The sequence below is a fragment of the Balaenoptera musculus genome, chromosome 6 (genome assembly GCF_009873245.2).
Source record: "Balaenoptera musculus isolate JJ_BM4_2016_0621 chromosome 6, mBalMus1.pri.v3, whole genome shotgun sequence".
Classification (NCBI taxonomy): domain Eukaryota; kingdom Metazoa; phylum Chordata; class Mammalia; order Artiodactyla; family Balaenopteridae; genus Balaenoptera; species Balaenoptera musculus.
Genome location: NC_045790.1, coordinates 29,511,129 through 29,534,316, shown reverse-complemented (window position 1 = coordinate 29,534,316; position 23,188 = coordinate 29,511,129). Strand labels below are relative to the sequence as shown.

Here is a 23,188-nt window from a genome sequence, read left to right as displayed (position 1 = left end):
CGTGCTTCAAGGATGAATGGAGCCGCGGGCCGAGTCCCTCCTTCCTGACACCCAGGGGAGCCCAGGGAGGCCGGAGCGCCAGGGCCATGAGTGTGAAACAGCAGAACGAGCAAGAGGGTGGGCTGTGCTTTGTCAGATGCATTCCCTCTTGAGAAATGGGGGGAAACAATGTGTAGATCAATTCAACTTACACTCAGTGGTAATATTTAAGTCTGGCTTAAAGGAAAAAAAGTGTATATATGTATGATGCATTTCATTTGGTTTTAGCAGCTCCTGCTGACTGCCTGCCCTACAGTCACTCTCCTTGGCAGTTTTCAGACATCTGGTGGCAAGATTCCCAGGCCTAGAGATAAACCACAGTTGGTCTTTTCCAGGGGCAGACCTATCTAGGTTTTGTGAGACCTGAAGCTTCCATAATTGGGGAGTAGAGGGAAGCTTTCTCTGAGAAAGATGATAATACTTAATGAATACAAAATTAGGTGTCATGTGACTTTTTATTTAGAATGACAAACTATAAAACAAATTACAAATTTTAAAGAGCTAACAAATTCTGCAAACATCATGAAGTCCCGATGAATAACAAAACCTCTGTATTAATGGGTGGTCATTAATGCCTTTTCTCCCTATAGTTTTGGGCTCTGTCCTCTTTGATCCAAGTCCAAGGCTTAGGAGAACGTTAGAGGCTTTGTAAAGGAATTGGGAAACACTACAAACAGACTGAGGTAAGGTCAGGACAGGAAGGGGTTTTCCAGAAATGCAGCTTAAACAATCTGAGATAACCGTCTGGTTTTTATTGTTTGCTGTGAAGCACAGTGTGAATGGATGTCCACGTGGCAGCACACTCCCCACAGGGGGGCTGGTTCCCAGCGGCCACTCGGTTTAGGGGTTACTCGCTGCCACCAAACTAAGCCCTTTTCTTCCTGTCCACAGAGGTTGCTCACAGCTTCCCTGGCAAAAGCCAACACAGGAGAGGCGTCCTCAATGCCAAGGGAAGCATATGATGATGGCACTTGTGATAAAAGTATTTTAACAATATACCTTTCATACTGTAACATTTTTCTAAAGAAAGGCTCAGGTCAGAAGGTCTTGGAATTTTCCAGATCTTCAGGTGGATCCATATACCAAAACAAGTAACTCCCCTAAAAGCTCAACCTCTAATACATCAAAACTTTACTTATACCTCAAACAGGAGCCAAGAATGAGGGAGATTCAGAGATGACTGATGCAGAAATCCAAGTGGTCAGAAAAGTCTGGACTCACTCGACAAACAGATCATACACAAAAGAAGCAAAAGAATAAACCTGAAAGGAAAAAAATATCTTCAACTGATGTGAAATAAATATTAATGTTAGCACTGCCAATTCTTTATTAGAAGTTTCCAGTTCCCATTTTAGTTAACAGAGAACTGACACCTAATCTCTTCCAATGTTTCTAGAACACATCCTGTACCCTCCCCTGTCAGCCACCTTTGAGGTAATATGAGCTCTTTTGGTAACAGCCAGTGCTTAGCCAGTATAAAGCAAAAAGCCCCAAAGCTGGCTTTATTTCATTGCTAAGCAGTGTCGCTCCCCCGTCACCACTCCTTGCTACTGGGCTTGGGTGGGCTCTGCTCAGGGGGCATGGGAGGGAAACTTGAGGGATCCTGACCATCCTGGATGAAGAAGAACGTCTTAGGGGAGCAAGAGAGTATCCCGGTGGATAAGACGAAATACCAGTAACAATTACAGGACTTCTTAAAAAAGAGATCTGTGAAAAACGGCTACGTTACTTTCTAAATTGATCAGTGGTTCATGACCAATTTCTTGGTCCAAAGAGTTTGAAACATCCAAATAATAGTTGTGCATCTTGGTTTGATATGGGGGGGGGAGGGCGGCGGGGAAGGAAATAAAAATCTGTTCTCCCATCCAAGCCTTTTCTAGAGTGATTCTCTAATCGACATCCGGGCTGAACAGGCACAGGGAATGCTGAACCATAATCCCGTCATTAGTGAGTAAATCTCACTGAATTCAAGCTAAAGCACCTGACTTCTCATTCTGTAAAATATGTACTACCAGATCTTGCCAAGATGTTTATGGCTCATTCTTGCAACTCAAAGAGGGAATGCATTCTACAAACGGAGGCCATAAGAAGCGGCCCCACCATTTCATCGCGTAGCCTCCCTGGTTAACTGGCCTGGGCTAGGCTTGCCCACGCAGCTCTGCAAGGAGCTCTTGGGCCAGTTTTCTTGACCTAGGGGCTTCCACACAAAGACGGTCCCATCTGTACAAGGTCTGGTCCAGAAAGCCAATAATCTCGTGCATTATTGCATCCGTCTGAGCCATCTGCAATGAGGACAGAAGAGAAGGCAAATTAAAACACTTTCCAGACGGATTCATCTCTTCGTCCAGTGGACCAGCTGTAACCATCCCGTCCCCAAAAAGCACCTGCATTCCTATCAGCTCCAAAGGGCTCTTGTTTTGTCTTCAAGGTCATGAGCAAAGCGAGTGTGTTCGCAGAAGTGGGCCATCTAGTGAGCAGAGCCATTCCTAACGCTGGCCCTCAGACCCACAGCGGCTACAGACAAATGCTGTTTCTTGGAACGCCCATCACAAGCTTTGGGGTTATTTGCCGTGGGGAGCAGAGGCCAATGAGCACGCCGTGGCTTGACTTTCTGCAAAAGGCTCACACTACTATGAGAACTGGAAAATGCTGAAAGGAGAGTGCCACCTGTTCTTGCACAAACAGCTTTATAAATGGCGTTCTTGGGCTAGCGGCAGGCCCACTTGTTTGTTAATAGGCACCTAAGGTTTTAACACTTGATTCCTAAGGGAAGCAGGAAACACAGGAGCTGTCAGTTCTGCTAAATACAGCCTTAGCTGTTGGCACCCATAAAGGGAGGGTGAGAATCTAACGATTTATCTGCGTGGAGAACTTACTGTGATTTTTTTAGACGCAAGCATATTAAGAACCTCTGTTTTTGAGAGTAGTCCACATATTCAGCTTTTTTCTTTTAAATATGGAACACGTCACGAATTTGCATGCCATCCTTGCACAGGGCCATGCGAATCGCCTCTGTGTCCTTCCAGTTTTAGTCTATGTGCTGCCAAAGTGAGCACCACACGTTCGTTCTTCATGTGTGAGGCAAATATTTAAGTAGCCTGAGCAGCCCAAGGTCAGCTCCTCCTCTGTGTCCACACTGGGCCCTTCTGGTGGGGTGACCAGCCGCCCTGGGCCACCCGGGACTCTCCTAGGGCCAGGACAGCCTTTAATCCCAGGCCACCTCTGGGCATGAGTCAAGGCAGACTCTCTCTGCAGCATGGGTACTAAGTGAGTGGCAGCGGGGGACGCCCTGGGCCCCCTGGACAGCACTGGTGCTCCCCGGCCATCTACTGGCAGTGGCCCAAGCTGAGAGGGCTCTGCTGGGGTCGGGGGGCAGGCTGCTAGCCTGGGTGGGGTTCACTGTGGCTCTTGGTGTCTACAGAATCCTCTCTTGGTTTTACTCAGAAGTCACAGATGCTGTAGACTTTATGGATGAAACAACATGAGCTTCCCTGGGGCGCCTTAGAAGAGCTAATTTACTACCTCAGACCCGAGTGGGGGGAAGATTGCCTCCCGCTCCAGTGCCCAGGGACCACGGGGGCTCCTCGGAGCCAGACGCGGGGCAGCAGTGCCATCACTGACCCTCTTTACAAGCCACCTCAATGCCCATGTTCCACTCCAGGTGTCCGGTCACATACAAACCCCGCCTCACTGCCACTGAGGGAGGGGAAGCCGCGTCCTTGAGCTGAGCAGGGCTCAGCTGAGGGCATCCTTGTGGAGGTCAAATTCATTTTGAGCTCAACAATTATAGAACTGAACTCCTCTATATTTCAGATTCTGGCTAACTTTTGGCTGCTATTGCTGTGGTCCAGCAACAGAAGACAGAAGGAGAGGGAGAGAGAAACGTGAACTCAGGGCAGGACGAGGGGCAGGAGAGGATGAGCCTTGGGGGCGGGAGGAATCCAGGCACCAGCCAGGCTGCTCGTGCCTCATGCTCATCATAGAGGCTCAGGAGAGGAGAGAGTGGAGATGCTAAACCAGGAGCAGGGGCAGAGAAGCAGAACAAGGGGTGGGAAGGGCAGGGGTTCTGACGAAGGGATTCAGTGGACACTCAGAAGCTGAGCCCTGGGGCCCGTGCGGGAGCCTGAGGAAGTGGGGGAGCGTGCTGTGGCCGAGGTTGGGGTGTGAGGCCATGAGAGGAGGAAGGAGGAAGGTGAGCCGATGGCACAAGGGGCAGCTCAGAGGAGGATCGAAGGCCGCAAAGAGGCAGGGCTCAGACACGCAGCCTACAGCGAGCACGGCTCTCCAGAGCTGAGGGCAAGACAAGAGGGCCGAGACCAGGACCCAGGCCCAGAAGCTGGCCCTGCTCCCGCCTCTCTGGGTTCACATCAAAGCCAGGCCAGGGCTAGGGTCCTGAGGGTGGTGATGCCAAAGCCCCTGAAAGAGAAAGGCCGTCCACCTGCTCCTGGCCAAGCAGACCTGGCCAGGGCTCTTCCCAGGCTGCTCGCAGGGGGAGGCACCGAGGAGCCCACGAGGGGCTGCCTTCCACCCGTCCTGTTTGTAGCTGCTCTGCCGGGCAGCCTTCAACCAACTGTGTGGCCACTGCAGGAAACCTTCGAGTTAGGAAGGCCGGTATGTTGTTAGCTAAAACAGTTTCTGAACATCTGCAAGGACAGCGCCCAGGAGGCGCTCTCAGCTGTGACGGGCTCCGAGGTGCCCGGGAGGCCAGCGCCCACCTCCTAAGGAGCCGGTGCAGGAGGAGAAAACACCGAGCTTCCTCCTTTAGTTAATCTTTTTGGCAGCTGAGCTGACTTCTGAACGTGAACGAAGGCGCCGGGGTCTTCCGCGTTGCCCCAGGCTCAGGTGCCGACTGGCAGCGCCGACGTGAGCTGTTCTGTGGCGACGGGGCTCCAGCATCGGCGGCAACCCCGAGCCGGGTGACACGACCCAGCTTCGAGCCCCAGCAGCCAGTCTGTGGGTGAGACCTGAGGGCGGTCCGCTGTGAACCTGGACCGTCTCCCCGGGATGGAGGGAAACGTGATTGGAATACAGAAGCAGAGACCTGCGTGTCTCCGAGGAGCTTTCTCTGGGTTACGTTCTCGCACACCCTACGTGCTGGGCCGGCCGTGGTCTCCTTGGCCTGCTCTCCACTCCCAGGGTGACAGGACAGCAGAGGAGCAGGAGGGTGCAGGCTCAGGGAGGCGGGGCAGCCGGGCCTGAGCTGGCTCCACGGGCTGAGGCCCCTCCCACAGGTGTCCAGGGCCTGGGCAGGAAGTCAGGGGTCAGGCAACAAAAATGCCACCAGCACCTGCATGATTCAGAAGTGTCTGCCTTTGACTTTAAAAATAACTTTCAATTTTAGAACAGTTTTAGATTTATAGTTTGACCCAAAAGAAAATAGAGAAATCCCATATCCCCTACACTCAGTTTTCCTGTTAACATCTTACATTAGTATAGTACATTTGTCAGAATTAATGAACCGATATGAATATGTTTTATTAACCTCATCTTTAGGTGAGACTTTATTCTGATTTCCTCAGTTTTTCCCTAATGTCCTTCTTCTGTTCCAGGATTCCATCCAAGACACCACATTACATTTAGTCATCATCCCTCCTTAGGCTCTTCTTGGCTGTGACAGTTTCTCAGATTTTCCTGTTTTTGATGACCTTGACAGTCTTAAGGAGGACTGGTCAGGTATTTTTGTCAAATGTCCTTCAACTGGGGTTTCTGTCAACTGTTTTTTCATAATTAGACTGGGGTTATAGGTTTGGGTTAGGAAGGCCACAGAAGTAAAGTGCCATGTTCATCACTTCATATCAACATGACTTATCCCTGCTGATGCTGACCTTGATCACCTGGCTGAGGCAGTGGTCGAAAAGTGACTATTATAATTTACACTTGGCCAGAGAAAAAGTTGGTTGATACCAAGTTCTACAGATATGAGGACATTATTTAACTCTCACCTATGGAGGTCCCCACCCCAAAAGGATTTGGAGGTAAGTGAGATGTGCATTTTATAAAAGCACGTGATAGATCATTGTGCTAGGGCGGGCCCTGAGGAGATGGCACCCAGCAGGTGACAAGCAAGTCCTCCTCTGCTCTCGGCCACACCCAGGCTCTGGGAGGTCTTCTGTCTGTCTGAGCCTGAGAGGGCGGACTGACAGGCTGGCTGCGTGGTCTGCCCACCCCACACACGTTGTTCTCCTAGGACCAAGGAGAACCTTGTGGGCACTGGTTACTGAGGTTCTTGGCAGTCCCACTGGTCACTGGGACTTTCTTCATGTTCACATTCAAACAGAGCCTGCCCTGGAGGGGGGCGGGAGGGGGCCTCTGGGTACTGCAAACATTCCTTTCTTGATTTGGTTGCTGGCTGCATGGGTATTTTTGGTTTGCAAAAATTCATCAAGCTATACCTTTCTGTATATACCTTATATGACAATAAAAAGTAAAAACAAAAACAGAAAAAAACCTAACAACTCCAAGAACCAGCACGTTGTGTTTTTTTTTTTTTTGAGATGAGCTCATAACATAAAATTTGCTATTTTAACCATTTTTATATGTACAATTCAGTGGCATCAAGTACATTCACAATGCTGTACAACCACCACTACTATCCATTTCCAAAACTTTTTCATTATCCCAAACAGGAACTCTGCACCACTCCCCAGCCCCTAATAACCTCTATTCTACTTTCTGTCTCTATGAATTTACTTATTCTAGGTACCTCATATAAATGGAATCATACAATATTTGTCCTTTTGTGTCTGGCTTATTTCATTTAGCATAATGCCCTCAAAGTTCATCCATGTTGTAGTATGTGTCATTCATTCGTTTTTTGGGATTTTTAAAATATTTATTTCTTTATTTTTTGGCTGCATCAGGTCTTAATTGCGGCACGCGGGATCTTCGTTGCGGTGTGCGGGCTTATCTCTAGTTGTGGCACGCAGGCTTAGTTGCCCCGCGGCATGTGGGATCTTAGATCCCCGACCAGGGATCGAACCGGTGTCCCCCGAATTGCAAGACGGATTCTCAACCACTGGACCACCAGGGAAGTCCCCATTCATTTTTAAGGCTGAATAATATTCCATTGTATGTATAGGCCATATTTGGTTTATCCATTCGTCTGCTGATGAGTATCTATCTGGGTTGTTTCTATCTTTTGGCTATTATGAACAACACTGCTATGAACAGGCATGAACAAGTATCTGTTTGAGTCCTTGCTTTCAATTCCTCTGGGTACATACACAGAAGTAGAATTGCTGGATCATATGCTGATCCTATCTTTAAATTTCTGAGAAGCCACCAAACTGTTTTCCACAGTGGCTGCACCATTTTAACATTGCCAACTGGAAAGGTGCAAGTGTTCAATTTCTCCATGTCCTTACCAAGACTTGTTTTCCATTTTGTTTGGCTTGGTTTATAGTATATGTCCTCGTGGGTATGGAGCGGTACCTTATTGTGGTTTTGATTGCATTTCCCTAAGAGCTAATGATGTTGAACATTTTATTCATATGGTTATTGGCCATTTGTACATCTTCTTTGGAGAGATGTCTAAATTCATTGCCAGTTTTTGAACTGGGTTGTTTTACTGTTGTTGGGCTGTACGAATTCCTTTTATAATCTAAACACTAAACATTAAACCCCTATCAGATACGTGATTTCCAAATACTTCCAAGTATAAATTCGAAATTTTTCTCCCATTTCAAGATCTGTCTTTTCACCTTCTAGATAGTGTCCTTTGATTTGCAAAGGTTTTTATTTTGATGAAATCCAATGTATGTTTTCTTTTGTTGCCTGTGCTTTTAGTGTCATTATTCAAGAAATCATTGCTAAGTCCCATGCCATAAGCGGTGCTCACGTTTGACTTGGACCGTAAAGAACCCCTCATGTCAGCTGGGCTTCCACAAGGAGCTCTTTGTAATTAGCAAACGTTTTTTTAAATTAACAAATGAAATTCTTTGAGCCACTGCAGTGACCACATTCTCACTGAAGTCTTGTTTCTCTTCATGAGGAGGAGAGTCATGAACTGTAACTGAAAGACGACAGCCTGGGGAGACAGGAGATGAGCCTTCACCGTGGGCCCTGGCAGTGCGCTGTGTGACCTGGGAGAAGTCCCCTCTCTTGTCTGAGCCTCCCTTCCCTCTCCTGTGCCACGCAGGTGTCGCATAGGGCGGGCTCTGGGTCTGGCCCAGCTGTCCCCTCCCAGCCTGTCCAGCCGCATTTGGACAGCATCTTGGTATCCACACTCTTCAAAAGCTGGGTCCTTGGGTGATAACCCACCTTTTCCCTGGGATGAGAATGAGGACCAGGATGCCAGAAAAGGGGAGACTTACGAGCGTGATGACTTCCCGGGCAATCGCGTGGCCTCCGGGAGCCCAGAGCAGGAAGTTCAGGAGGAGGCGCCTGATCAGCTGCTGACAGGCAGGCGGTCTGGGAGCTCCCTCTCCGCCCTCTCCAGCTGCTGCCTGCAGATCCCTGGCCGAGAGGGTTGGACTCCTGAGCAGCTTCATGAGGCAGCTGAGCACTGCCTTCACCTCCACCTGGGAAGTATAATTTCAAAAGGAAGAGATTAGGGAAGAGTAGGGACACGCAGGTTGTAGGATGACTCAGTTCTTTGAAGCAACCCCCAGAAACAGGAGAGGACTGGCGCCCGAGGGAGGGCAGATGGGGCGGACCATGTCAGAGTTTACACACTGCTCCACACAAACCCAAATGGGCGTAATGGAAATTTCTTGACTTTCTTTCGTCCTGCTCACTAAGCAGCCAGGGCATCATGCCAGGAATCGACCTTTTTTTGTATGAAAGGAAATGGAGAAAAGTCCTCAGCAGAATGTAGTCAGATTTTTATATTGTGGGAAAAAGAACAAAAGGCTCCTTGAAGACTTGCTCACTATCACAGCCACAGGTCAATTAAAGCCCAGTGCTCGGACCTCCGCGGAGCCAATGTGCTGATAAGAATGAGGTTTGCCTTTCTGCCACCTTCGGCGGGGAGGAAGCGCGTGTGTTGCACACACACACACACACACATACACACCACACTGGTTTGGTTTAGACACTGGGACACTGTTCATACATGTTTAAAGCTCAAGCAGAGGTCACAAGTCTGTGGAATCCACATAACAATAGTGGCTGTTATAGGTCTGTGGGTTGTTTTTGCATAAAAAATATTTCATGCTGAGATTTCTGTTTGCTATAAGAATGGTACATCAGGTTGTGACTTGGAAAACAGTAAAAACTGAAAGCTGTAGATCCAAAGTGCCACATGGAACTCATGAACAGCTATGTTCCCTCATTTTCAAAAGAATACTTAGGCCTACTCTGAAAATTCCCATGACCAATTTTATGGATTTTGTGTGAGTCGTTTTTTTCCCTGGAAGTTAAGGCTTCATTCAATGAAGTCTGTCATAAGCTCCAGTACACTAGCAGTGCTGTGTGAGCGATTCCAACCACAAGGCAAGACCGTGAGAAACTGCACCCCAGGGCCCTTCCATGCAGGAGGGCAGCGTCCCTCACCCCCTCTTCTCGTGCTGGGACCAGCCTGCCCTCGTCTGACAGCGTCTACGGGGTCCCACGGCCGTCCTGCGTCTAGGTAGGTCTGCAAAAATGTCAGGGCTTAGGAAGCAATGCCTCTGTATCCATTTTCTTCCTGACTGGCATTTGATTTTCTCCTCTCATCCATTATTCCCTGAGGCTTGTCTTCTTCCTTTCTCTTTCACTCCAGGCCGTCTTTCCCTTCAAATACCTTCCTCACATGCCCAAAACTTTAATGCTTTCTAAAAATCTTTTCAGGAGAAAAATATAAACTTTCTTTTCTAAGTATTAATTTTTGTCCTGCATTATGAAAATTTATATATGCTCACTGTAAAACATTTGAACAAAAAAGTAAAAAGAAAAAAAATCAAAATGACTATAACTCCACTATCCAAAGAGACTCATTGAAAGTGAGGTTTACATCCTTATCATCTTTTTTCTATGCATCGTGAACACAGCACTCACTATACACAAGGTATTCTAGAGTTTTCACAGTTCACTATAAGCAATTTATCATTATCTATAGCACATGTTCTTTGATAACATGATTTTTCATGGTAGAATGCTATTCTGTGGTTGTAATACACCACAGTTTATTTAGCCGATATCCTTACTATTGAAATGTAGGCCATTTTCAGTTATTGCAGTTACAAACAATGCTGCAATGATCTTGTACATAAATCTTTATATGGCTCTCTAACTACTTCCTTAGGATAACTCCTAGAAGTAGAATGACGGGGTTAAAGAGTATGAACCCTCACCTGATTCTTTCTTAAGAGTATACAAACATAGACAGTTTTTGTTTTTTATCATGATTTAATTCAAAGTTAGCAAAAGAAGATGAACACTGGCTGGCAGAGAACATGGTCTGCAGAGTGGAGTGGGTCTCTGAGCAGGCCGTACGCGTCCCAGGCACCCCCTCCCAAACCCGAACCTCAAGGATGCCCAGGAGAGGTGACGGTTCCAGTCACAGAACACTGCTGCGTACGGTCTAGTACCGTGATTTAATTATGCCTTTCAAGGCAAAGGCACAGATATTGTCAAGCTCAGTCAAATCTTATAAGAATCATGCTTTCAAAGACAGTTCACAGTTTGTCAAGTCATCCAACAGACCATCAAAGGTCAGGAGAGCGAGAAGTATGCACTACTAGTTAAACTAGGAAAACTGGGCCCCATTTGCTCCCCGGATGCTGCACAAACCGGTGCCTCAGGCTGAGCACCGAGAAGGAAGAGGAAGGAAACAGACAAACGGGCACTAAACTACTCTGAGTGAGCTCATCTGTTTTTACCCAGGCTGCCAAAGCACCCCCTGAGTAAGAACTAGGCGTAAGTTTTATTAAAAAAAAAAAAAGAAGACCAACTTAACTAGTAGAAAGATAGGCCAATGCAGAACTCTCTAGAAAATAAACCTTATTGGACAATTTATTTCTCTACACTTCAAAAGTAATCTGTCAGCTTCTACGATCGATTTGGAATTTAACATATAACCTACCAATTTAGCTTATACAGAATCAAATATAAAGTGTATATAAAAAGGCTTCAGAAATCATTAGTGCTTCATACTTTTTAATTATTATTAAAATTAAGATAATGAAAAAATAGGATTCTCTTTAATTAGTTTAATGTGATATTTTAAAAGGGAAAAAAATAGGCTTTCTTTTTAATCAGATAGCAATTCTGAAATACATGTTAATTTCTAAAACAAAAATGTTCTATTTTTGATCCAAAATCATCACCAAATTTCAACTTTTTAAAATCCCAACTCTTTTCTTTCTCCTGCCATATAACATGCTTTTAAACAAGTAAAATATACAGCCATATCTGAACTAGTCTCTGTTTTTTTCAAACAGAAAACATCAAGCAAATAGGAGCACTGCTCTCTACATAAAGAAACCTGCTCCGTTTAACTATTAAAATCAGCAAAAAGTGCTGGCAGTTGAACTTTTAAAAACCAGCAAATAAATGTTTGCAAGGAAGGCGCAAATGCCTTTAATCAAAACATTGCTCCTGTAATTATTACATTCCACACAAAATAACAACTGTCTTTGCCACAGACAGTTAGCCACTCCTGTACTTTGCTGCTCTGTTATTTAGGAAATGACCAAGTCCTTTTTCAGAAGCAAAGTGGTTAATATCATGTGATTACTGTCTTAAGAGTTCTAAACAAAGCCGGTACTGTGAGGACCTACTGACTGATCCAAGAAGGGAGTTGAGTCAAGGCGGAAGCAGACAGTGCCAGGCCACTGATCAGAAAGAGGACGGTGCTCCTCAGCAGGGCGGTCACACCCTGCACGGCATTCCCTGGAGGGAGCGGCCCCAGGGCCAGGCGCGCCTGTGGAGCATGACAGAGTGGCAGTGACCAAGAAGAGATAAAATGACCCAGGGATGGAAGGGCTGCACCTCATCTCCTCGGTGCCTCCCAGGACAGCAGGCGGTGCCTGGCCTCCAGTCCACTCCTGAGGGCAGGAAAACACCTCGACCACAGGCCCAGCTCCCACTCACTCGTCCGGGTGGATGTCTGCATGTACCTGCTGAGGTGCCTGGGGGTCAGTGAAAGCCAAACCCACTGCAGGGCCCCTTCCAGCCCCTGAGAGACTGATCCTGAGGCCGCACACCATAGGCCTGGCCACCCACCATGGTCTGTGCTCTCTGCTGACGCCCAGCGCCTGGACCGCAGCTGAAAGCCAGGAGCCACAGCAGGGCCTCTGGAGCTTCAGCCTCAGCTTCCGACGTCAGTAACTGCTCAGCCGCCATATCAGCCCATCCTCCAAAGTGAACGAACAAAAACCAGCTCTCAAAGGGGCCTCCGTAGGACCTGGAACAGAACCAAAACACATGGCAGCCGGGCAACTTGATTTCTTTTTCCTTTAGGTTCTTAAAGCAACTTAATGTTTGTGAATGGTTGGCTTCAATTGTTCTTATCCACTGAAGTACAACTTGCAAGGAATACGAGTTAGCCTCAGAAAAAGAGCTCACAATGCCGCCCTGAACCTGTCACAGGACTTTCAATGGCATGCCTCTCAAAACCTCATGTGCCCTGAGGACCTCAGACATTTAAATCTTTAAATCAAGGTCATCCAGGGACCTTGAGTGAGCACAGGCCTTCGAGAAAGGAAGGTTTTGGCCCGTATCATCGAGAACGATGCAAGATGAGAACCTGCAGGCCCACCGCTCTGCCTTCTGCGTGGCCTGCACAGCTGGGCTGCTGTGGAGGGTGCGGCCCCTCAGCCACCAGGCAGCCACCCAGGTAGCCCCGAGCAAGAAACAAGGGGGCTCCCTGGGGTCCAGATGGAGACCAGAGAAGGGATGCAGGCCGAAACACGTGCTATTCATTTTCTCACAAGACAAAAGATTCTGGTCAGTATTTTGGCAATTATGAATTTTTAATGAGCTGTATATTGTACTCTTTCCTGTCATCAAGTATACATCAATGCTAAAAAGTTAAAGCTTTTGTGAAGCTATCCTCTTGTCATACAGGGAACCGGGAGTTGCAATAAAGGGTAGACTCTACTTAAGGTAAGGACCCACTAATTTTGCATAGTGACAGTCCTAGCAGTTTAACATCTCCCCTGGGAGAAATGGAGCAGGACTGGCCTGAGATTAACGTAGAGCAGAACTTTCCTTCTGAACTGGGGAAGCTCCTAGAACAGGAAAGCTCTGAGCCCCCCCGCAGTGCTCCGTCTTTGCTGGATCTGGGTGCGTGGTCCTCTGCTTGGCCCCTGGAATCCCCAAGCCAGCACTGTCCCCACCTCTCCTAGTCACTGCTTTCCTCCTGTTCAAGTCCTCCCCGAAAACAAGTGATTAAATGTTCTGAAATCTAGCTTGCAAAACAGTGACAGAAAAGGAAGGAGGAGGAGCATGAGTCTTACTCCCTTGTCCCCACAGGAGGGAGAACTGATGCTCCAGGGGCCACGTGAGTGGTGGGCTGGGTTATGTCTCAGAAGCAAGGAGCCAGCTCCACGGGGTCTCCTTCCTGCAGGCCTCACGGACGAGTGAGCTGAGCAAGGGCTCCCCCATGCTCGCTGCTCCCACATGGGCATCCCTCCTGGATCACGGCTCAAGGCCTGGTCATTCTGCCTCTCTTCCTCTAGCAGCTGAGTGTGCAATGCAGTCCCATGGGGCTGGCTGAGAAGGTGCCTAAAGCTGCTCACAGACCCCTCCCTGCAGGTGGCCCTGAAGCCTAGTTGAGGCAGATCTGGGTTAGGCAGGAGCCCCAAGAGGTTTGGGGTCCAGGCCCTGCTCTTCAACAGAGACAACCAGAAGGGGTGTGTATGGGGCTGCCAGGGTATGGCAGGTCGTTAATATGGCCAATCCTCTGATCCCCACTTGGCTGACAGTTCTGTCTGTCTCCTCTACTGGTAAGAGTTCGGGGGCAGGGTCGGGGAGGGAGGCTGTGTAAGTGAGTAGCTGGCACCCAAACCTGCATCAGTGATGATAAACAGAAGAGCACCAGCCATAATATGTGATGGCTCAGTAATGAGATCATAGAGAATTTCAAGAAGGAAAAGTGGCAACAAATAAAGACAGTATTAGTAGGCTAGTATAGACAATGAATAAAATATGTATACTCTAAAAGCAAGGAAGTTAAGAGGAAGCCGAAGGGTACTATGTTACAAAGAACTTAGCAAAGCCTAAATGTGAATGCTTCTAGGGAAATAACACATATAAGAGGGTACCTAATATCATAATGTTAGAAATTACTTTATGTTAGAATGGATTTTCTAATTTTAGACAAATATTTATTACAAAGAGGAGGAAAAGAAACATTTCATCCTACTGTGCAGGAGAAGTTTAGAATTTCCTTCCCTAGAGAGGTAGAGAAGACCGAAGGGCCCAGAGAGGTGCCCTTCTCGTTCTGCAGGCCAGGGGTTGCAGCATGTTAGCACTGCTTTTTTCCTAAGGTCTATTCTTTTTATTGTTATGCTTGTACATTTCAAAGCCTAACACTAGCCATTACTCAGAACAGTTTCTGTGCCAGGTATTTACACATGCAGCCTATTTATTCTGAGCTGCTCGAAGTGCTTCCTCCACTTCTTACTCAGCGGTGTGCTTACCTGTTTGGGGATGGAAACAGACCAATACAGCCATACCTCATTCTACTGCACTTCACAGATAATTGTGTTTTTTCACAGACTGAAGGTCGTGGCAACCCTGCGTCCAGCAAGTCTATTGGCTTCATTTTTCCAACAGCATTTGCTCGCTTCCTGTCTCTGTGTACATTTTGGTGATTCTCACAATATTTCAAACTTTTCCATTATATTTGTCATGGTGATCTGTGATCAGTGATGTTCCTTGTTACTATTGTAATTGTTCTGGGGTGCCATGAACTGTGCCAATATACGATGATGAACTTAATCAATAAATGTGTGTGTTCTGACTGCTCTACCAATTGTCCGTTTTCTCTCCTTCTCCTTGGGCCTCCATAGGAGACACAACAATATTGAAATTAGGCCAGTTAATAACCCTACAATGGCCTCTAACTGTTCAAGTGAAAGGAAGAGTGGCATGTCTCTTGCTTTAAATCAGAAGCTAGAAATTATAAAGCTTAGTGAGGAAGGCACGTCTAAAGCTGAGATGCGCTGAAAGCTAAGCTTCTTGCGCCAAACAGTCAGCCAAGGTGTGAATGCAAAGGAAATGTTCTTGAAGGGAATTAAAAGTGCTACTACAGTGAACACATGAATGATGAGAAAGCAAAACAGTCATTGCTGATATGAAGAAAGTTGTAGTGGTCTGGATAGAAGATCAAACAAGCCACAACATTCTCTTATGCCAAAGCCTAGTCCAGAGCAAGGCCCTAACTCTCTTCAATTCTATGAGGGCTGAGAGAGGTAAGGAAGCTACAGAAGAAAAGTCTGAAGCTAGCACAGGCTGGCTCATGAGGTATAAGGAAAGAAACCGTCTCCATACGTCAAAGTGAAAGGTGAAGCAGCAAGTGCTGGTGTAGAAGCTGCAGCAAGTTATCTGGAAGATCTAGCAAGATAATTAATGAAGGTGGCTACATTAAACAACAGATTTTCAATGTAGATGAAATAGCTTTATATTGGAAGAAGATGCCATCTAGGACTTTCATAGCTAGAGAGGAGAAGTCAATGCCTGGCTTCAAAGCTTCAAAGGACAGACCAACTCTCTTGTTAGGGACAAATGTAGTTGGTGACTTTAGGTTGAAGTCAATTCTTATTTACCATTCTGAAAATCTTAGGGCCCTTTTAAAAATCTACTGTGCCTGTGCTCTATTAATAGAACAACAAAGGCTGGATGACAGCACATCTGTTTATAATATGTTTTACTGAATATTTTACGCCCACCGCTGAGATATACTGCTCAGAAAAAAAAATTCCTTTCAAAATATTACTGCTCATTGACAATGCACCTGGTCACCCAAGAGCTCTGATGGAGATGTACAGTGAGATTAATGTTGTTTTCATGCCTGCTAACACAACAGCCATTCTGCAGCCCATGAATCAAAGAGTCATTTCGACTTTCAACTCTTACTATTTAAGAAATACATTCCTCTGAGGGATCTGGGCAAAGTAAACTGAAAATCTTCTGGAAACGATTCACCATTCTAGATGCCATTAAGCACATTTCTGACTCATGGGAAGAGGTCAAAATATCAACATTAACAGGAGTTTGGAAGAAGTTGATTCCAATCCTCATGGACGACTTTGAGGGGTTCAAGACTTCAGTGGAGGAAGTAACTGCAGATGTGGCAGAAACAGCAAGAGAACTAGAGTTAGAAGTGGAGCCTGAAGATGTGACTGAATTGCTGCAATCTCATGATAAAATTTTAATGGACGAGGAGTTGCTTCTTATGGATGAACAAAGAAAGTAGTTTCTTGAGACGAAACCTACTCCTGATGAAGCTGCTGTGAGACTGTTGAAATGACAACACAGGATTTAGAGTATTACATAAACTTAGTTGATAAAGCAGTGACAGGGTTTGAAAGGAATGACTCCAATTTTGAAAGTAGTTCTGCTGTGGGTAAAATGCTATCAAACAGCACTGCATGCTACAGAGAAATCGTTTGTGAAAGGAAGAGTCAACTGATGTGACAAACTTCATATTGTCTTATTTTAAGAAACTTCCACAGCCACCCCAACCTACAGCAACCACCACCATGATCAGTCAGCAGCATCAACACTGAGGCAAGATCCTCCACCAGCAAAAAGATTATGACTCACTGAAGGCTCGGACAATGGTTAGCCATTTTTAGTAATAAAGTATTTTTAAATTAAGATATGTGCATTGTGTTTTTTAGACATAATGATATTGAACACTAAATAGACTACAGGATAGTATAAACATAACTTCTATATGCACTGGAAAACCAAAAAAGTCGTGTGACTCACTTTATTGCTGTGGTCTGGAACGAAGCCTACAATATCTCTGAGGTATGCTTGTAATGCCTTCCCGTCAGGCCTGCTCAAAGGGAAGATAAGGATACAGAGCAAACGCGTGTGAAACAGACCTACGAGCCATCAGTGTTTGCTTACCCATGAGTTTGGTCTTCAACTACTTCTTTGAGCATTTCAGAGATATGTTTCAGTGCCTGGTGCCAAAGTCCCTGTGGGATATCTGTGGGTGGAGAGAGCCATCAGAGAGGAGCTGAAGAAAAGTCAAACCTATTAGGAATCATCTACAGCTAAGACCAGAAGAGGGCTTTTGGAGGAAAGGCCTTAATTTTCCTGGTCCACGGAATCCGTACCACTGCTCTCATGCTGATCCCAGCCAGAATCTATGTCCCTGGCCTGGGAAGAAAGACGTGTCAGTGTTACACAGGGCTAAAGAGCTAAGGCTCTTTAACTCGGGTACATGGGAGTGGACAGAGACTGCACAGGCAGCCCACTGTAGGGTTTACAAACATTATGTGGAAGATGCCCCAGGTTTTTTTCTTTTCTACTCACCTACCCCCTCCTCTATCACTAGTAATCTGTGATTTCAACATACATGGAGATTATAATAAAATAATCAACAAGGAATTAGGAATGGGCTGCCCAACTGTTTTTCTACGATTGTGATGAATTTAGAATAAGATTTCAGGTGTATAGTTTTTTTAAAAAAAAAGGTCAGAAAAAAATACATGGGTATCATACAGACAAATGTATTTTCTTTAGTTAGTTTTTCTGGTTTCACAATTTTCCCATGGTCTTAAACACTTCTGAGCATGTATGTATCTGTAGTTCTAAACAACATCTGAAAAAGGTTACCACATTTCCATGTAGTGATAGGTTCTGTAATTAAATACACGAGAAAGATAATGTAAGTGATACAATAACCACTACTACCCCACAAATGTTAAAGAATCATAAATTATCTCTCTCCCTCTTCTGAACTCCCATAACTCTTGATTTGCAGGCTTTGAAGGCATTCTTGTTTTCTTCTTTTTATTAGTTGTTTAGATATGTATTTTATGTCTCCTTTACTTGTAGCTCCTGGATAGTCAGGGCTCATAAGTGACCCATCTTTTATGCCTACAAGACTTTACAGTGGGCACAAAATCAATTTCTGATGAATAGAAGATTCTACTGTTAAAAAACACTTCAATTTGTGAATGTAACATTATTTTTCCAAATGTAATATGCAGAAAACTGTTCTAGAAACTAGCAGCGGTAGTCTTTTGTTTATAGATTTCCAAATTTAAAAAATAACAACCCCAATACTTTTTCTGGAGCTCATTCAGCTGCTCACATAGGTTGACCTTAGGCTTTGTTGATCTGACTTAGGCTGTGAGACGTGGCCCTGGAAAGTGAATTACTGACTTTTCTGTCTTGTTATTAAAGTTTTCCCGTTGTGTCCCCACAGGTTAAGTTCCACAAAACTGTTGACTAGAGATCCCACCAGGCCCGTCACCACCTCCACCTCTAGCATCTGAGAGGACAGCATCAAGTGGGTCACTTTGGGTGAGAACCTCATCTTTTAGAACAAGGAAGAGGAATTTTGATTTTGTAAAATGCTCTGAAACCTCGAATCATACTTTCCTCAAATAAATTTACTTACTCAAGTCTCAGGAAAAAGCCAGGGAAAAAAACGGCATAAAAAGGAAATATTATGGATTCTTTTACTCTTTTCTCTCCTCTTTCCTTCCATGGTCAGATGAATGCCTTTTTCTAAGGCACAGAGTCTGTCTTGTGTCAGTGTTGCCTCTGCTTCAGATTTCAGGCTTTAGACGGGAAGGATGTCTATATTCTCTATTTCTGAAATGTTTCCTAAACAGGAGCTCACAGGCATGTTAACAGATCAACATCAGTGGAATCAGGGCAGAATCATCACTTCCCCAACTGGATATGGCCTCTGGAAGGCTGGTAAATGAAATCAGAGAGGGCTGTGGTCTAATACACTTACTGAATTCTTTCAAAAGGCTTCTCTTGGCTTGGTTAGGAGAAATTTCCACTAAACTTCTTGGCTTCATTCATCATTTTATCTTTTCTTTTGAAACAGGGGGCACAGAGTAGAAAGAATGAAATACAAATAAACGTACTGTTTGATTCCAAATCAGCCAAGTCTTAGCCTGTTCCTGGCATCCAGGTAGATCTGGCTGGCACAAGCAGAGGCCTTGTGTTACCCAGAACAGACTATCAAAACCCAACTAGAGGCCATTCTGTTCTTTTTTCTTTCTTGTGGTAAATGATTGTAACTGGGAAGTCAAGCAAATTCTCACATCAAAATCCACAGAATGTGAGACCCTGAGAGCTTAAAGGATGTTAGCAATGACCAATTCCCTTTACAGATAAGGAACTGGGAGGAAACAGTTATAATTTAATCAGTGTATTCCCAGAAGTTATTTTAATATGGGCAGAATCAACCTTCACATACCTTGTGGGTGTTGGAGTAGCACCATGACAAGAGACGGAGAAGCATAAGGAAAGTAGGTCTTGAATGCAAACTTCAGCTACAATAGAATCAAAAATTCAAAACCATTTGAACATTAGCATTGGAAAGGGTGTTAAGAAAATACAAAATCTTGCATCCTCTGCCCAAAAAAGACCCTCTACTTTATGTGGTCAGAATGTTTCCTTGCACGCTTATCAAAAAAAAAAAAAAAAAGATTCTCCTAATAATCTTGTAAATATGTTCCAAAAAATTAAACCTTTTTAAAGTCACCTTCTAGGACTTAAGAAAAATAGTTATACTCCTGATGTCTTTATATCAGTTCTTCACCTCACATGAACTCAATTATACACATAAATCTTCTAGTTAAGTGAGAGTTTCCAAGGCAGGCAGTTGCGAGATGGTTTTTTTATAATCAAAAAAGCATAAAACAACGGTGCTCACAATACTTTGAGGGCCAAAGCGCTATCCTATCTATACCCTCAGAAGGCACAGAAGTTTTGAAGTACTTTTGTACAAAGTTGAGGTAAAATCTATAAGCAGTTAAGTGCAAGGGCTTTAAGGGTACAATTTGATGACTTTTGGTAAATGTGTAAATCCAATGTGACCATCACTCCAATCAAGACACAGAACATTTTGATCACCCCAGAAAGTTCCCTTGTGGCTGTTATAGTCAATCCCTCCACCCCATCCCGGCAACCAATATTTTATTTCAACAAGAGAGAGTAGTTTTGTATTTTCTTGAATTTCACACAAATAGAATCATAAGAGGATGTATTTTTTTGTGTCTGGCTTCTTTGGCTCAACATGTTCTTTTGCAACTCATCCATGTTATTGTGTATGCGGAGTTCATTTTTTAAAAAATTGCTCTGAAGTAGTCATTGTATGAATATGCCATAATCTGTTTATTTATTCTCCCATTGATGGGCACTTGGGTTGTTTCCAGTTTGGGGCTGTTATGAATAAAGCTGCAGTTAACATTCACATTTATGTCTTTTTGTGGATGTGTGCTATCATTTCTCTTGGGTAAATACCATAGGAATGGAATTAGTAGGTCATAGAGTAGATGCTTGTTTAACTTTATATGAAACTGCCATGTAATTTTTCAAAGTGGTTGTACCACTTCACACTCCCATCACAATTTATGAGAATTTCAGTTGCTCCACATACTTGTCAACTTTTGGTATTGTCAATCTTATTAAGTTTAGCAATATTAGTGGGTGTGAAATATTACCTTATTATGACTTTACTATTCATTTTCCTGATGTGTTTACTGCCAACTTACACATATTTTTTGAAGTGTGTATTCAAGTCTTTTGTCCATTTTTAAAACTGAGTTGTTTCTTATGTTCTTGAGTTGTAAGAGATCTTTATATATTCTGGATACAAGTTCCCTGTCAGATATATGTATTGAGAATATTTTTTACCTGCTGGTGGATTGCTTTTTCATTTTCTTAAGGATGTCTACAAACACCAGAAGTTTTAAATTCTGATGAAGTCTAATTTATCCATTTTTCTCATATTGTTAGTGCTTTTCTGCATTTCTTCTAAGAAATCTTAGATTATCCCAATGTCAAAAAAGATATTCTCTTCATTTTCTTCTAGGAGCTTTATGGCTTTAGCATTTATTTTGAAGTCTATGATCCATCTCAAATTAATTTTTGTGTTTGTGAGGTAGAGGTTCATTTTTTCCTACCTGGATATCCACTTGTTTCAGTGCTGTTTGTTGAAAACTTTCCTTTCCCCATTGATTTTCCTGGCATCTCTGTCAAAAATCAGTTGACTACATATTAATATATGTATGGATCTATTTCTACACACTATTCTGTTCCACTGATCTATCCTTTTGCCAGTACCTCACTGTCTTGGTCTTGATTACTATAGCTTAAAGTCTTGAAATCAGGTAGTTTGAATCCTCTGGTTTTTTTTTTTTTTTTTTGCCTTTGAAATCTTTTATTGTCACTTTGGTTAAGGAATAAGTATTGTCTCACAGTGACCTATGGTCTTATTTGATCAAGTGTTTTAAAACTTTTTGACAAACTTCCCAAAATATCAAATTTTAATTAAAGTTCTTTTGATTTCCAGCTAACTTTGGGATACCTTAGAGGGCCCCTGAGGTATCTCAAAGAGAAATATTTAATGAGGATTATTTCGTATGTTAAATTGAATGTAATCGCATGTTTAACCATGCCTTTTAAGTCTTTTGTCACTTACAGATATTTTTGTACTCTGATGCTGTTACAAAAAGTGCTTCATCATCAAGGAGATTCATGGAAAGGCTATGGAAACCGTTACAACAGTTCCACATCAAGATGATGGCTATGCGAGGATTCCAGCCCATACCAACTTAAAACAAGGAGCTGTCCTGCCCCTGGGGCCCCTAGATCAGGCATCCAGAGATTTTTACTTCCTGACAGGCCCCTACTCAGCCTTGAAGCAGTTACAGAAGATGGACCATTGCCCCTCTACTTCCCATAAGAATATGGAAGTCTGAATTTTTTTTTTCTCTTGTTTTTTCAAAATTGTTCTGGCTACTGTAGGTCTTCTGGCATTTTCATGTAAGTTTTAGAATCAGCCTGTCAGTTTCTGTTTTGAAAACCATGTTGGGATTTTAACTAGGATTACACTGAACCAGGCATCTCAACAATTCATGAATATGGTTTCTCTCTTTATATGTTTAAGTTTTCTTTAGTTTGTCTCACCAGTGTTTTATAGTTTTCCAAGTAGAGGTCTTATACACCTTTTTTTTTCTTTAATAAATTTATTTATTTATTTATTTATGGCTGCACTGGGTCTTCATTGCTGCGTGAGGGCTTTCTCTAGTTGCGGCGAGCGGGGGCTATTCTTTGTTTTGGTGCACGGGCTTCTCATTGCAGTGGCTTCTCTTGTTGAGAAGCACGGGCTCTAGGCATGCGGGCTTCAGTAGTTGTGGCACGCGGGCTCAGTAGTTGTGGCTTGTGGGCTCTAGAGCACAGGCTCAGTAGTTGTTGCGCACGGGCTTAGTTGCTCCATGGCATGTGGGATCTTCCCGGACCAGGGATCGAACCTGTGTACCCCTGCATTGGCAGGTGGATTCTTAACCACTGTGCCACCAGGGAAGTTCCAGGAAAACTGATACACCTTTTTAAAAATTTACTTCCAAGTGTTTTATGTGTGACTGTAGATTTGTCTATTTCTCTTTTTACTTCTGTCAGTTTTTGCTTTGTGTATTTCAGAACTCTGCTATTAGGCATATATCCATTTGTAATTGGCATTTCTCCCGATGAACTATTGCATAATTATAAAATGTATCTCTTTTTGTCTGGTCATACTCCTTATCTTGAAACCTAATCCATCTGCTGCTAGTAGAGTGATACCAGCTTTCTTGTGCTTATTATTTACATTAGGTATCCCTTTCCTTCCTTTTAACTTATCTGTGTCTTTATAATTAGAACGGGTCTCTTGAAAACAACAAGTGGGTCTTGGTTTTTCATCCAGTCTGACATATTTGCTTATTTATTTGTTTATTTATTTATTTATTTTTGGCTGCGTTGGGTCTTCGTTGCTGTGCACGGGCTTTCTCTAGTTGCGGTGAGTGGGGGCTACTCTTCTTTGTGGTGCGCAGGCTTCTCACTGCAGTGGCTTCTCTTGCTGCAGAGCACGACTCTAGGCGCGCAGGCTTCAGTAGTTGTGGCTCACGGGCTCTAGAATGCAGCTCAGTAGTGGTGCACGGGCTTAGCTGCTCCACGGCGTGTGGGATCGTCCTGGACCAGGGCTTGAACCTGTGTCCCCTGCATTGGCAGGTGGATTCTTAACAACTGCGCCACTAGG

At 44.3% G+C, this 23,188-nt stretch overlaps 1 protein-coding gene and 1 non-coding gene across 8 annotated transcripts in view; both read right to left on the bottom strand.

The window, feature by feature from the left end:
* Positions 1 to 246: 246 nt before the first annotated feature.
* Positions 247 to 23,188, bottom strand: part of FANCC (FA complementation group C) — a 285,322-nt gene continuing 262,380 nt past the window's right edge. For 6 of the 7 annotated variants that reach the window (XM_036856708.1, XM_036856711.1, XM_036856715.1 and 3 more), the window contains 5 exons: positions 19,364 to 19,439; positions 17,044 to 17,125; positions 12,184 to 12,364; positions 8,352 to 8,558; positions 495 to 2,321 (listed from right to left, as the gene is read on the bottom strand). In XM_036856708.1, coding sequence (XP_036712603.1) covers positions 2,178 to 2,321; positions 8,352 to 8,558; positions 12,184 to 12,364; positions 17,044 to 17,125; positions 19,364 to 19,439 — 690 coding nt within the window. In that variant the 3' untranslated portion in view covers positions 495 to 2,177. Of the gene's footprint in view, positions 2,322 to 8,351; positions 8,559 to 12,183; positions 12,365 to 17,043; positions 17,126 to 19,363; positions 19,440 to 23,188 lie in introns of all 7 variants that reach the window. The other variant, XM_036856712.1, reaches the window with a different exon arrangement.
* LOC118897565 lies at positions 2,990 to 3,095 on the bottom strand. The gene has a single exon (XR_005020460.1). It is a non-coding gene; the product is annotated as a U6 spliceosomal RNA (small nuclear RNA).